Genomic DNA, 15,948 nt, shown 5'->3' on the forward strand with positions numbered 1-15,948 from the left:
AAGCCCAAGTTCATTTCGCTGACTTTTGATTCTCTCCTACTAACCAACAAATTGGCTAAAGAAAGTCTTAATCAAGCGCTAAAGTTTTATTTCCTATAAAATGCCATCCTGGACACTAAAATATCGAGCCTGTGGGATGCCATGAAACCCGTCATCAGAGGTGGGATCGCTGCATAGTTCAGAGATTCTGGACCCAAATTTTTGAAACTATCTCCACCATCACTCCTATCCTTGGAGCCTGGTACCAATTCACCCATCATGCACAAATCTCTTGTGCCTGTGGCCTCCCACTGGAAATCTGACTCACCTCCTTTCCGAGAGGAGTGGCCAGCAAAAGTATGGGACATTGGAGAACACCTGACACATAAATGGAGAGCCATTAATTGTTCACCAAAAATAGACCACTTTCATTTGACGGTATAAGTTTTTCTCCTATGTTAACTTGTCCACACAGCCTACTAAACCCCCTGCTCCACAGATAAATAGGTGGAGAGGCTTTATTGATAACTAATTTGACTCATCTTTTTCTTTTTATATGTGATAAATATATACAGCATAGCACTCTCAGTTGTTTCCCAGTTTCCCCCTCACCTCTGTATTTTCATTTCATTTTTCTATTTGTATTTTTACATTCATTATTCTTACTGCGTTTTGTATGTGCTTATGTCAATAACCATTCTGTATGAAAATGGCAATAACAATAATAATGAAGTTTCTTATTTTTTAAAATAGATTAAACTTAAGATTTCATATTCAACTAGGATATTTTGAAGGGAAGCTTTCTATAACTGAAATTTACCAACATTACAAAACTAAAATTTATCCACCCCAATACCACATTAAGAATGAGAAGTTACATAGAATTAAACAAGGGTGCTAATTCTTACTTCATCAGAAGCAGAGCGAAGACACTGAACAGCAGCCTGTTTTTTCATTTCTTCTAGTGTTAGATCAGAGCATTTTTTCTTACTCTTTCCCCATTTCTTGTAAGCTCCTTTTTCCCAACCCAGGAAGATGTCATTCTCCTAAAAATAAATTAAAGCAAAGAATAAAAGTTAACAGCAGTATTTGGCTCCACGTTGTTTGCAAGATGCTGAAGACCTTTGTACAAGGATGGCACAAATACCGTGGTGAGGAGCAGAAGCACAATAACTATGTACACGAGCTCCATGAGCCCATTACTTGCCCTCCTGACTCTTAGCTTTAATTACAGTAGATCCAACCAACTAAATTTTCCAAATACAGCTTTACAATAAAGATTTTAAAACACAAGAGAATATAATGTATGCATCAAATAACATCAGCAACACTTACAACAGCACATGATAAAGCAGCACAAAAACTTAGGCAACACTTATTCTGCTAAATTGCCTCAGAGTGTAAGCACCTAGGTATCCTAAAAGCAGGCACTGAGGAAAGTATTCCAGAACTGGATTGCCACCACCGAGAAATCCATTGCCTGGTCACTACTTGACATAGTTGTGAAAACAGAGGTACCCAAGAGAAGGTTCCCTAAAGATGAACTACACAGGTTGACTCAAAAGGAGACAGGTGGTCTATCAGATACCCTGGCTGTAAGCTGTGAAGGGCATTAAAAAGAAACAGATTAGGAGCTAGTGCAGAGATCAGTATCATCAGTGCCCCCAATGCCTGGTCCCAGTTGGCACACTCAGTTGGATTTTGCACTAAATGTAATTTTTCAATTGCCTTCAAAAGGCAACCGAACATATACAGTGGTACCTCGGGTTAAGTACTTAATTCGTTCCGGAGGTTCGTACTTAACCTGAAACTGTTCTTAACCTGAAGCACCACTTTAGCTAATGGGGCCTCCTGCTGCTGCCACGCCGCCAGAGCACGATTTCTGTTCTCATCCTGAAGCAAAGTACTTAACCTGAAGCACTATTTACCTGGGTTAGTGGAGTCTGTAACCTGAAGCGTATGTAACCTGAAGCGTATGTAACCTGAGGTACCACTGTAATGCATTAAGGTAAAGGTAAAGGAACCCCTGACAATTAAGTCCAGTCGCGAACGACTCTGGGGTTGCAGCGCTCATCTCGCTTTAAAGGCCGAGGGAGCCGGCGTTTGTCCGCTTAAGCAGACAGTTTTTCCAGGTCATGTGGCCAGCATGACTAAGCCGCTTCTGGTGAAACCAGAGCAGCGCATGGAAACACCGTTTACCTTCCCACTGGAGCAGTACCTATTTATCTACTTGCACTGTGTGCTTTCAAACTGCTAGGTTGTCAGGAGCTGGGACCAAGCAATGGGAGCTCAACCCGTCACGGGGATTCAAACTGCCGACCTTTCAATCAGCAAGCCCAAGCGGCACAGTGGTTTAACCCACAGAGCCACCCGCGTCCCCATATAATGCATTACAGTGGTCTAATCTCTAGGCCAGCACAGCAGAGATAACTAAAAGTAGGCTCTGTCCCAGCAGCTGGCACACCAGTCAAACTGATAAATGGCACCTCACGCCACAGAGGCTACTTGTGCCTCCAGCAACAAAGCTAGATCTAGAGCACCAACTAATAAACCTGCTTCTTTATGGGAAGTACAACTCAAAGTGTTGCCTACCAGTACTGACAAGTCACCCACCAACAGCTCTTGTCTTATCTGAATCAAATTTCAGTATATTGACCGTCATCCAGTCCATTACTGGGCCCAGTTACTGATTCAACATTTCTACCACCTTATATGAATCTAATGTAAATAGATTCACTCTCAAGGGTCCTCTCTAGTACTGGACATCACATGAGTGGATACTTAACTGCAAGTGGTTGAAATCTTGCTCAAAGTTGACTGAACACCTGTAGTCGTGTTTACCACATGGCAGTGAAGGCAGCAAAGTCATAATTCACCATGTTGTTCCGTGTAGTCCAGAGACTAGTTAGCCGAAATTCAAGGGGCGGACTCCTAGAACACATGGTAACTAGCAGCTACTAGCTTGCAAGGCACTTTATCTCTGATATATGTAGCTCAGTCAATAGAGGATGAGACTCTTAATCTCAGGGTCAGGGTCAAAAGATTCCTGCAATGCAGGGGGTTTGACTAAATGATCCTTCTGGTCCCTTCCAACTGTACAATTCTGTGATTCTATACTTCAAGGACAAAATCTCTAAACTTCATAGTGACATGGATGTTATTATTATAGCAAATCCAATCAAGGCAGTGTCTGGCCCATTGTTATGGGACCATTTCCAGTTGATGTGGCCTGAAGATGTGGACAGATACTTGAAGAAACAGAGCCAAGCATATGCCCTCTGGACATATGCCCTTTCTGGCTGGCTACAGCTAACCACAGTGGGGTGGCTGGGTGGGTCTAGGGTGTTGTGAACACATCACTGCATGAGGGGGAGGGTCCCAGCCGCCCTTAAATAGGCAGCTACTCCTTTAAAAGCCCACAGTGGACACAATACACTTATTTTTGAGAAACGTGGTGAAGATGGTGGTTATGGAGCAATTCTAGCATTCCTAGATGACAATGATTATCTGGATCCACCTCAAACTGGATATAGGCCAGGTTTCAAGAGTATATTAGCCTTGTTATTAATAGAGGGCCAGGGGAGTGTGGTCCTGTTACTCTTATGAACTTTGATACCAATGACAACAGTAACCTCCTAGATTCATTGTGTGGGACTGGAACTGGTGGCACTGTATTACAGTTTTTCCATTCCTATTTGTGCAGTCAAATCCAGAAATAAACACTGAAGGAATGCTCTTTGACCCCCTGGCACCAGCGTTAGAAACTGGTATAGAAAAGCTAGGAGTCAAATGGCTTTTGGGACCTGGGCTGTGGGCACCAAAACAGAATGTCTAGTCATCAGTGGGGTGTGTATGTTGACAACCATTTTTTGTTATTATTTTGTAAAGTATGAATTAATACGCAATTCACATAAGTGACACATTGTCAATATCTCATTTTTAGCAGAAATTGTTAATACATTTTAATTTGGCGTTGACAATAAAAGTATTGGTACCATACTTCAGTTTTCAAACATTCTACTCTTTATTGTTAAACGCCTTAACGTATTGTCTATCCTTAACATATACTTTAAGCACATACATTTCAGTAGTCCTTTAGTGTCAGCAGACACAAAAATGGCACCCAGACTTTTTGAGCTCGCAAATGGAGAATTTAGGCACAAAATGCACCTGGCGCCCTGCTAATTTTGAACCCTGCCTGCAACTTGTGCTGTGGGGTTCTACATGGCACAATTTTGTCCCCAATGTTATTCAACCTCAGGACTAGATTGCTACAATGCGCTCTATGTTCTTGGGCCTGGTCTAAAAATTCCAGCTATTGCAGAACGCTGATGGGGGAAGGCAGTCAGCATTTGCACTGCTGCCCAAATGCTACTGGGCCAGATTCATAGATTCATAGAATCATAGAGTTGTAAGAGACCACAAGGGCCATCGAGTCCAACCCCCTGCCAAGCAGGAAACACCATCAGAGCACTCCTGACATATGGTTGTCAAGCCTCTGCTTAAAGACCTCCAAAGAAGGAGACTCCACCACACTCCTTGGCAGCAAATTCCACTGTCAAACAGCTCTTACTGTCAGGAAGTTCTTCCTAATGTTTAGGTGGAATCTTCTTTGTTGTAGTTTGGATCCATTGCTCCGTGTCTGCTTCTCTGGAGCAGCAGAAAACAACCTTTCTCCCTCCTCTATGTGACATCCTTTTATATATTTGAACATGGCTATCATATCACCCCTTAACCTCCTCTTCTCCAGGCTAAACATGCCCAGCTCCCTTAGCCGTTCCTCATAAGGCATCGTTTCCAGGCCTTTGACGATTTTGGTTGCCCTCCTCTGGACACGTTCCAGTTTGTCAGTGTCCTTCTTGAACTGTGGTGCCCAGAACTGGACACAGTACTCCAGGTGAGGTCTGACCAGAGCAGAATACAGTGGCACTATTACTTCCCTTGATCTAGATGCTATACTCCTATTGATGCAGCCCAGAATTGCATTGGCTTTTTTAGCTGCCGCGTCACACTGTTGGCTCATGTCAAGTTTGTGGTCAACCAAGACTCCTAGATCCTTTTCACATGTACTGCTCTCAAGCCAGGCGTCACCCATCTTGTATTTGTGCCTCTCATTTTTTTTGCCCAAGTGCAATACTTTACATTTCTCCCTGTTAAAATTCATTTTGTTTGTTTTGGCCCAGTTCTCTAATCTGTCAAGGTCAAGGCACTTGGTGTTGATATACAAAGCCCTGAACAACTTGGGTTCACAGCACCATAAGCTGCTGAGTGTTTATACCCCATCTGGATCACTGAGATCATCTATAGATGCACTGCTAGTCGTTCTCATGTTACCGAGGTCTGACTGTCCTCAGCTAGAATGGGGGCATTTAGTGTTGCCAGTCACATACTGCAGAACACTCTTCCACCCTTTAAAGCCTTGAAGACTTTTTATGCCAACAGAACTATGCAGCTGTTTAAAACACTATAATGATTGTGTACTCTTTTTAATGGAGTGTTGCTTTTTCTCATTATACACTGCCCTGCTGTTCTATGATGTATGTATATGTGTGTGTGTACGCGTGTGCATGCTAACCCAGGCTTCCTCAAACTTGGCCCTCCAGATGTTTTTGGCCTATAACTCCCATGATCCCTAGCTAGCAGGACCAGTGGTCAGGGATGATTTGAGAAAAGGTTCTTAAGTCCATGTCAAAGAAATGATCAACATCTTAACTGAACAAGGAAATCCATTTGAAGAAACTGATTTGATGTCAATTGGGGGCTCAAAAGTAATTCTAAGTGTCAAAGCTGTCAAGTGTGTTTCAGAGGCATTTACAATAGGACTGAAAAAGTGTGAAGAATATGTCATGCCTCGTCTTGATCAAGTTCAAAATACAATTCATGAAGTTATTCCAAGGAGCAACCTTCACATTTTTAATAGAACAAAAAGCACCAGTAAAACAGAGTCCAAGATTACTAACTTGCTAAAAGACTCCAACTGGTTCTGCAAAGCATATGCCATATCAGAAGTACAGGATGGTGACATTGATGCTTTCTTCTCCTATGAAAAGCAATTGTATCCCCCCCCCTCCATTTCAGATGATGGAAAACTCCAAAAACCAACCAACAAGTCTGAAATTATAGACTGTATTCAATCAAAATGTGATGACAACTTTAATCACAGCAAACCAAATCTAACAGTTAAAATATTTGATGGAGCAGCTGTAATCCACAAACGTAATCTGGGCAATGTCAAAACATTTTCAGAATACTATGAAAGTGTTTTTAAATCATATTTCAATAATCAACTGAAGGATATTTCACGACTAGATATGGTGTTTGATACTCTAGTAACAGTGTGAAGGCAGATACTTGAGAATCAAGAGGAAGTGACTTCAGTATTCAAGTCAAAAACACTACAATTCCAATGCAATTTAAGCAATTCCTACGTGTTAATGAAAACAAGCAACAGTTGTTCCAGTTGCTAGCCAAGAGAATGGTGTAAAATGAGCGTCCAGGAAAACTTATTGAGCTTTTTGTTCATCTTTGATGCTGTTAAACTGAGTAAGTGGGTGATGAAGATTTTATAGTCATACAGTGGTACCTCGGGTTACATACACTTCAGGTTACAGACTCCGCTAACCCAGAAATAGTGCTTCAGGTTAAGAACTTTGCTTCAGGATAAGAACAGAAATTGGGCTCTGGTGGCGCGGCGGCAGCGGGAGGCCCCATTAGCTAAAGTGGTGCTTCAGGTTAAGAACAGTTTCAGGTTAAGAACGGACCTCCAGAACGAATAAAGTACTTAGCCCGAGGTACCACTGTATTTGCAAGACATGGGCTTGATGATCCTTGAAGTCCCCTCCAACTCTACAATTCTACGATGGCGGGGGTAATCCTGATGTCTATTTTGCTTTAGGAGGCTTAGTTTGGTCAAAATTGAATATAAGTTTTGAGAGCTAAAGCAAAATTCATTACTTCTGGCAAATGAGCCACCTTACCTGCTAGAGGGTCGTGAACATTTGTGTCCCGGGCTTCTTAGACTCGTCTACCCATGTACTTACTATCTGAAACCAAAGCAGCACATTGGTTGCCAGATGTAATTTGTGTTTCAGCTTTCCCACCCCAGTAGGTAGAACCCAGTGGAGGTCCACAGCATAGAAGCCATGGAGGTTAACAGTACTTCCCTAGCACCACTGCTTAGAATTGACCACCCAGGGAAGAATGGAACCACTATAATACATTGCCCCCAATTCCCAGCACAAACAGGCTTTCAGAAGGATACTATGTTTAACTGTACAGTTGTACCTTGGTTGTCAAACATAATCTGTTCCGGGCGTCCGTTTGACTCCTGAAATGGTTTGAAACCCAAGGCGCGGCTTCCGATTGGCTGCAGAAACTTCCTGCACTCAATTGGAAGCCATGGAAGCAACGTTGGACATTTGGCTGCCAAAAAATATTCGCAAACTGGAACATTAACTTCTGGGTTTGCGGCGTCCAGGAGCCAAAACATCTGAGTACGAAGGCGTTCGATAACCAAGGTACTGTACCGAAAGTGGCTCAGAGGTACAGGAGAATAAGCATGGTCACACACCCTCCTTGTTTGTTTCTCAGCATTAGTCATCCATCAAGACAAAGCAAGTGGTGTTTGTGCCAAAACTATATCTGAATTCATTTCAATCAGATTTCAGGTCACCAGTCTCATCCAAGAGTATCTGGAACTCCATAACAACCTTGCTCAGGAAGGGAATACAGTGGTACCTCAGGTTAAGAACTTAATTCGTTCTGGAGGTCTGTTCTTAACCTGAAACTGTTCTTAACCTGAGGTACCACTTTAGCTAAAGGGGCCTCCCGCTGCCGCCGCCACCCGATTTCTGTTCTCATCATGAAGCAAAGTTCTTAACCTGAGGTACTATTTCTGGGTTAGTGGAGTCTGTAACCTGAAGCATCTGTAACCCAAGGTACCACTGTACTAGCAATTGGCTAGTGGTTGTTAACTTCTTGATCCACAAAAGCTTCTTTAGGTGCAGCTTTATAGTTACTTCCTTCAAAGATGGAAGCACTCCTCCACAAAGTGAGGCATTCGTCTCGTCTTTGACCTAGCTGGCCAATCCCTCCCTTCTTGATATAAAACAAGGGGGAAAGATCAAGCATACAATAAACTGGTCGAAGAATCTTGTCTACACCCCAACAGCTGAAACTCATCTGAAAATACTTTGATTCAAATATGTGCTGGATACATCTATAATCTGTACTCATCAACAGCAGCATCAAAGTCATGGAAGATATGAACAATTTCTGCCTCAATGCATTTAGTATGCACATCACAGTATACCAAAGGTTGTCATCCCCTCTGACATTATCTTCCACACCAACATTTCAGTCTATTTAAGTTCCTCCCTCACCACATTCATACACACCACTAGCTGCCATACCCTCTTCTGACTCATTCTGCTCCTCTACCTGCTGTCTAATTTCCCTCCTTCCCTCTGAACAGTTATCTCAACTTCTGGCTGCTCTCCACTGATATGGTACACTGTATGTATGCTCCTCAACTTCTCTGCTGTCTTCTATACCATCAACCACTTTCTCCACTGCAACTTCCTTCATTCCTTTTTTTTTTAACGTATTGTTCTCAGCTGGTTCTCCTCAAGGCAGTGCTTGATCGAAGTCTTCCCTGTGGGAGGAAGTTTCTCTTGGCACAGTCTATGAATACCTTCAAATTTTATGGCTTTTCAGGGACTCTTAATCTCAGGGTCATGGATTCAATTCCCATGTTGGGTAAAGATTCCTGCATTGCAAGGGTTTGAACTAGATGGCTCTCGTGGTCCCTTCCAACTCAGTTCTATGAGGTTATCTATATGATGATGGCACACAGCTCATCTTTTCTACCTATGATCCTTCTTCCATCCCATTCCACATATGGCTGCCCATCTGGTTTTTTTACTAACAGCCATCTTTTTACTTACTTACATCTAACTTCCACCTCAAACTTTGTATACAAGAACACGATCGTCTTACATCCAAAATTGCTGTCTGTATCCACTGGCATCAACATTTACCCTGTTAAACAGGCATAAGCCTCATCTTTGATCACTAAATATGATGAACAAAAAGCAGAAGATTCTATTTGTGTTAAAGTGCTTCTATCTACATAATGCAAAGCAAAAATTCATCCTATCCTCTTCACTCTAATCCAAATAGTTGCAGGCTTCTCTCTGAACCTTCTTGTCACATATTAGCCCTCTATCAAAAACTTCAAAGTGAAAGAGATTTGCCCCTCTTATTGCTCAAAATACATGATACCCCTTCTCCGTTTACTACACTGCAATCCCATCCCTTTTCACAACATTCACACACGTATCTACCACATCTTTAGTTTTACAAACTTCCCTGAGTCTTCCATTCTATCCTTGTTCCCACTTACATCCCTACTGGGACCTCTACACTCCAACTCTGCCATCAGGGACTCCATTGGTGGCTGCCGCATTTTCTTCCCAGATATCCCCATGGAATGATGCTAGATTAGAATACCCAATTATACTCTGGGATGAAAAAATTGTGGCTATCTGCCACTAAAAGGAGCTGTGCCATGGACAAAAAGTAGAGGAGTGGCATACTCCATAACACAAAAATGTTTCTAGAGGAATGGGGAGAAGGGCAATCCCAGTGTTATCAGGGTGGCATTTAGACTATTGTTTGAGGAACTGCTGGTTGCTTTCACATCAGCACTAACATTCTCAGAAGGGTTACTTCATAATCTGTAAAAAGGTAAAGGACCCCTGATGGTTAGGTCCAGTCGCAGACGACTCTGGGGTTGCGGTGCTCATCTTGCTCTATAGGCCAAGGGAGCCGGCACTGGTCCGCAGGCAGCTTCTGGGTCATGTGGCCAGCATGACCAAGCCACTTCTGGCGAACCAGAGCAGTGCACGGAAATGCCATTTACCTTCCCGCCAGAGCAGTACCTATTGATCTACTTGCACTTTGACATGCTTTCAAACTGTTAGGTTGGCAGGAGCTGGGACAGAGCAACGGGAGCTCACCCCGTCGTGGGGATTCGAACTGCCAACCTTCTGATCAGCAAGCCCAAGAGGCTCAGTGGTTTAGACCACAGCGCTACCCGTGTCCCCATATTATATTATAGCCATCTTCAAATATATATAGGGCTATCACACAGAGAATGAAGCAAGCCTGTTTTCTCCAATTTATTCAAGTTACAAGAAAGGAGATTCTGACTAAAAACAGGAAAAGCTTTCTGGCTGTAAGAGTTGTTTGACAGTGGAACAGACTCCTATGAGAGGTGGTGGACTCTCTTTCCTTGGAGGTTTTTAAGCAGAGGTTGTATGGCCATCTGAAATGCATGATCTAGTTGAGATGCCTGCACTGCAAGGGGCTGGACTAAGATGACCCTTGGGGTTCCTTCCAACACTACAATTCTATGATTCTACAAGGATTACACGTGGGGTGAATTTAAATAAACAGAAATATATTTGATCAATGGAGAAATTTAATTTGTTTTAAATAAGGAACTTAGAATGGCTTTCCAGTATATTATTGTTTTTCTCGCTGTCTTTTGCAAATTGTGGTAAGAAAACTATAATTAAAAAGAACTGGCCAACAGTCAGGCAAAATGCAAGTTTTAGTCCCGCAACATCTTTCCCACTCTGGAAACCTGTTACTTTTGGTTTTGAAAGATACTACAAAAACAGTATAGCATAAACATATTAAAATAGATTTTTTGGACAAACAAAAATCAGTAAAATAGCAACAGATGATAAAAACAATTTAATAGTTTTGAGAAAGTTTTAACCAAGTGAAAAAAAGTGGATACCTTAACAAACCATAGGTCTTAAGAGGTTTGCACACAAGAGTGAGACTGGATGGGGTCTAGTTGTTAGTGTTCAGTCTCTCTCAACTCTACAGGAGTGTTTATGCTATCCATGTGCAATACAGGGGACCCAGAGGCATGGAGACGAGGTTGGAAAAAGTGTTCCTCAAGCAGCTTTGTCTGTCAACTTTGCCATGTTGGTCCTGAGCAAAGCAACACAAGTCCTAGCTCACAGGTCACAGCAATGGCCTTAACTTTTGTTTTCCTTTAATGTTATTAAGCTCCACTGTAGGAGACCTATATTATTTTTGAGCACCAGGCTCTGCAAATACAAGCTTGCAGAGTTGAGAGACTAGGTGCCAGCTCCTAGACCAATAGTGGAACCTTGTGGTTCATACTCCTGTGTGCAAACCTCTTAAAATTTTCAGGTAGAAAATGGACAACCAGCCACATTCTCATCATCTAACTGGAGACCATTTATAAATCACATTTTCAAAATGCATTATAATTCATTCATTCTCACACACACACGCACACACAAAATAACTACTAACGTAGGTGACTATTACTCCCATACTTGAATATGTCACACTTGCCTACATTCTGGCTCTGGCCTGTCAAGTGTCCATTTGCTGCCACTGCTGGTATCTCCCACACCACAGATGAAGGAATAAATTGTGATCTATTTGGTAAAACAGTGCCAACATTTTACTTGAGGCTAGCAACATACAGCACCAGTCTTAAGGAACAAATAAAAGGCATGAGGTTAGAACGGCATACGGATTGTGCCAAAACAACTGCCAGCCAAGCTGTTATCCAGGGCCTCTTTTCTGGTAAATAGACTGGCACAATCCTGGCCAAACAGGTAAAAGTTCTATTTCGGAACAGTATGGCCTGCACCAACTGACTGCCATGTTAGTAATGTCTGCCTGCTATTCCTGCTGCATTTGCTGGTGCCATTGCAGGAGCATTTAAATCCTGCTGCCCAGGAAGTGCCCTCTTCCTTTCCATCATCACCATTGCTCATGTAATGCCCTTGTAAGTTCTCCTTTTTCAAGTTGCAGAACAAGTTTAAGTTCGTACATGCAATTGGGTTATGTAGATAGACACATGGACCTCTCCTATATTCTTCCACTGACTGCCAAGTAATGGGTTCAAGGAATATACGAGTCAATTTTCAAAAAGCGGCAAATTAAAGCTGCAAGTAACAATGAGCCTTCTCTGGACAGCTCTAACCCCACAAATTCAATGAACACCTCATGCCAAACAGCAACTAAGAAAGTTTAAACATGGCTTAATGTCTAAATTTGAAAATAATAAATTTGAAAAGAAAAAAAGGGAAGCGAATTGGGACACAAAAGGAAATTAAGGAAGGGACTAGGCAACAAGGATTTGAGTAAAAAACAAACAAGCTCCAGCCTTTGTAGACAGCACCTAAAGGCTGATGCCCAAAGCTTCATCTATCAATTAGGACTTAAGCAGATGATCCACCCTTTGCAGTGTTTTTTTTTAGGGGGTGCATTTGTAATGTGTCTATGCAATCAAGGTGGGGAGAGCTTGAGAAGCACCTCTGCTACTACAGAGACAGGGATATGTGGTTCCAGATCAGGGACAGCCTTGGTTAAAAAAAAGGTTGTTCAGAATTGTTAAAATCTGCCCTTTCTTATCCCTCCTCCATCTGTAAGATTTGGGTTGCCAGTCAATCAACCCTCAAGTCTAGTGTAACCACTCTATACCCAATATTTGCTATTCGAATGGGAATCTGAAATCAGTTAACACATTTAGAATTTCAAACACGTGTCACACAATGAAAACATGCATTCGTTTTTCACTCAAACAATATCCAAAATATGCAAATACCTGTTCCTGCAGGTCGTAGTCATAACTATCATGCAGTAGAAGACTGAGGACATAGCGAGTATAAATCATGGCATCAATGCCACATTTTTCTAGCTCTTGTCCCAGCCAGGTCTGCACGGGGCCCAAAGCATGAAGCAGAGACATTTCAGAAACAGGTACAGAGCCCAGACAGGAGCTTGAGGAGCTTTCAGATGGCAAACCATCCACAACAACTGTATAGATTGGGTGCATGAATCTAGGTGACTGTCATCCTTAGGACGTGTTGCATTTTCTGTAGATGATATTCCGTAGGAACCTGGAGATGGTTATTTTTTTCACTCCAGCAAGGAGGAGAGAAGCTTGACTTCTAGGATAATCATTTATATTTCCTGGCAGTTATCAGTCTAAAGACAAGACCCACTCTTCAGGCATAACCACTGAGTACACTAAATCTTAACAGGAAACACATGTTTATGTGCATTTTTCTACCTTAATTTCACATTGACGCCAGATGTAAATCCCCAGCAGGACCTATAAATAAGAGGAAAAAAGAGGCTGTGATGCATATGAAGAAAAAAATCACAATTTAAGCAAAATACATGAATGTATAAAGGGAACAGAAATGTACACTTATGAAAAAAACAAAGGCTTGTTATAAAAAGGAACTGAATTGAAGTGAACATTATAGGCTTGAAAACTAAAAAGAGAAAGTTTTGGGGAGCACTTTCAGCTGAGAAAGGGGAACCTTGTCTCCCTTTCCCTTGCTCTAGGCAAATCTTCCTTTAAGCTTGATAAAAGCAATTCTTTGCTCAGGGGCAATTAAATATTTTGACATGTGATCCACCTGTAAAACTTACTCAACCTCTGAGCACTACTTTCCTGCTCTAAAAAAGGAGTGGTAAACTTTGAGCCTGGCGTGCTCTGGTCCATGGGGTCACGAAGAGTTGGACACGACTAAATGACAACAACAAACTTTGAGTGATTTTGTAATTCATTTTTAACCTTCCCTTTTACTGGATTCCAATCCCACAAGAGCCAAGCTTGCCATACATTATTAAATTAGCATATCTGTTTTGGTATTTATGATTTTTCCTGCTATTCGGTTTTGTTAAAATTTTTATTATTAACTTGCTTTTGGAAATACTTGGGGAGTCATAAGTGGGCAATAATAAAATATTTACATGGAGAATTCTGCAGTACATTGAATTCAAAGGACTGGTTTGTTCCTTGCAACACCTGTAGTACTTAAGGCAACAGACTACAATATTAAAATAAGAAATATATCACACATTTCGATGGCTCAGTTGGTTAAAGCATGGTGCTGATCATACCAAGGTCACAGGTTCTATCCCCATACAGGACATTCCTGCACTGCAGGGGGCTGAATAGATACCGTAATCTGCAGGGTCCCTTCCAACTCTACAATTCTTTTTTATATATAATTTTATTTTTTATTTTGACAAGGTAATAATAAATAAATAAATAAATAACAATAAAAATGTGCACCCCACCCCCGAGACCATCCATTGTAACTACCCAACCTCCCAAAATTTCAACACCTCTTGCAATGGTTTGACCCCATTGCATTTTAACAGTACAAATTCTACAAATACCTTCCATAGCTCCTCAAAATCATTTCTCCTGCATATTCCCCATCTTACCTTAATAGTGCATGTTAATTTATCATTAATACCTATATCCCACACCTCTTTATACTATTCTTCCATTTTATCATCACCTTGCCCCTTCCACGTCCTAGCAATAATAACTTGTGCAGTTGTCAATAAATTTGTATCTTCCACCCCATCATAAACTGATAATAATGCTACCTTGGGACTTTCGGTCAGCTTTAACCCAGTGATTTCTGTTATGTCCTTAAACACGCTTTGCCAAAAAATTGTACATATTTGCACCCCCACCACATGTGAACATAAGTCCTGGCATCCCCTCTAACATAACACTGAATATTCCTTGTTTATTTGATTTAATCTGACTGGTGTTAAATAACACCTCCAAATTAATTTATAATAATTTTCTTTTATCCTTATAGACAACATTTTCAAAGTGTGTTTCTCCTCAGCTTTGACTGTTTATCTGCCCTGCTGTCTCCTTATCCCCATTACAAAATTAATTAATCATACTTTGCCAACACTTTGTCTCTGTCTCTGATATCTTAACTGGCAACATTCCAAATAATTAAAAGGAAAATTTTGTCTAGATTTTTTTTATCACTATGCTTCCAAACCATTTACAGATAGGTAGCCGTGTTGGTCTGCCATAGTCAAAAAAAAATTAAAAAAAATCCTTCCAGTAGCACCTTAAAGACCAACTAAATACCAAGAACTAACTTAGTTGGTCTTTAAGGTGCTACTGGAAGGAATTTTTTTATTTTGTTCTTCCAAACCATGAAAGCTTAATTTTCTTATATTCCTCAAGCTTTTCTTTAATCTCCCTATTTAATTTGTTAAAATTCTCTTGTTCTAAATTTCTTGTTATATTTATTCCTAAGTACTTTATTACATTTCTTAATTTTATATCTATTTTTATTTCCTTCAAAAATTTTCATTTTTCATCATCACAGATGAAGGCTTCTCCTCAGATCGTACAAATCTTTCACCTTTTACAACTCTACAATTGCATGATTCTGTGATTCTATGATCAGCTCTTGCTCCATTATACAGTAAGATGAGAGTAACAGAACAAGTTGATACGATATGGATCTAAAAACAGTCACTTCTAGGAGACACAAATACAGTAGATAGATTTAATCAGGAGATTGTGCTGTTTTTTCAAATTAATATCATTTCAGGAGCACAATATGAGAAACCTTTAAATGTTTCCATGCAGGGTTATATCTGCTTCAGACTTTAGAAGCCAGAAAACAAATAAAAAGAGAGGCAACATTATATAAAAAATGAAAAATGCAAGGAATTTGTTAAGGAGAAAGAATGGAAGGCATTAAAAATACTACAAGGGCAATTAAAGGTGCTTGAGATTGGTGAAGAAGTCTCAGCTTTGGCTTTCTTGAGACAAAGGTTTTTGGCTTTGGACAACAAAACAGGAAATTGTCGGCTCATGTACTAGCAATGAAATCTTTAACTGGAATGAAGATCGAATAACAAAACTTTTGTAGGGAGTAAAGAATTTTACATACATCAAGTAATCCAGTCAGACAGACATTGAAACAGTCAAGTCAAATATGATATAGAAAATTGTCTAATTCAAAATCTTTTAGAAAAGTCATGCCATTGCTTAACAATAAACTATATTTAATTATTTCAATTTTCCCACTCACCCACAGAATAGACTAAAAGTTTATTTGAGGT

The 15,948-nt window shown here is 40.8% G+C and overlaps 1 protein-coding gene across 7 annotated transcripts in view; it reads right to left on the minus strand.

Annotated features, from left to right (window-relative positions):
• Positions 1–15,948, minus strand: part of KIAA0232 — a 48,479-nt gene that overhangs the window by 22,399 nt on the left and 10,132 nt on the right. For 4 of the 7 annotated variants that reach the window (XM_079983456.1, XM_079983458.1, XM_079983455.1 and 1 more), the window contains 2 exons: positions 12,644–13,153; positions 888–1,025 (listed from right to left, as the gene is read on the minus strand). In XM_079983456.1, the coding sequence (XP_079839582.1) occupies positions 888–1,025; positions 12,644–12,874 (369 nt within the window). In that variant the 5' untranslated portion in view covers positions 12,875–13,153. Of the gene's footprint in view, positions 1–887; positions 1,026–11,379; positions 11,466–12,643; positions 13,154–15,948 lie in introns of those variants that run through there. The other 3 variants (XM_079983459.1, XM_079983460.1, XM_079983461.1) reach the window with 2 other exon arrangements.

The sequence above is a fragment of the Podarcis cretensis genome (genome assembly GCF_951804945.1).
Source record: "Podarcis cretensis genome assembly, chromosome: 7".
Taxonomy (NCBI): domain Eukaryota; kingdom Metazoa; phylum Chordata; class Lepidosauria; order Squamata; family Lacertidae; genus Podarcis; species Podarcis cretensis.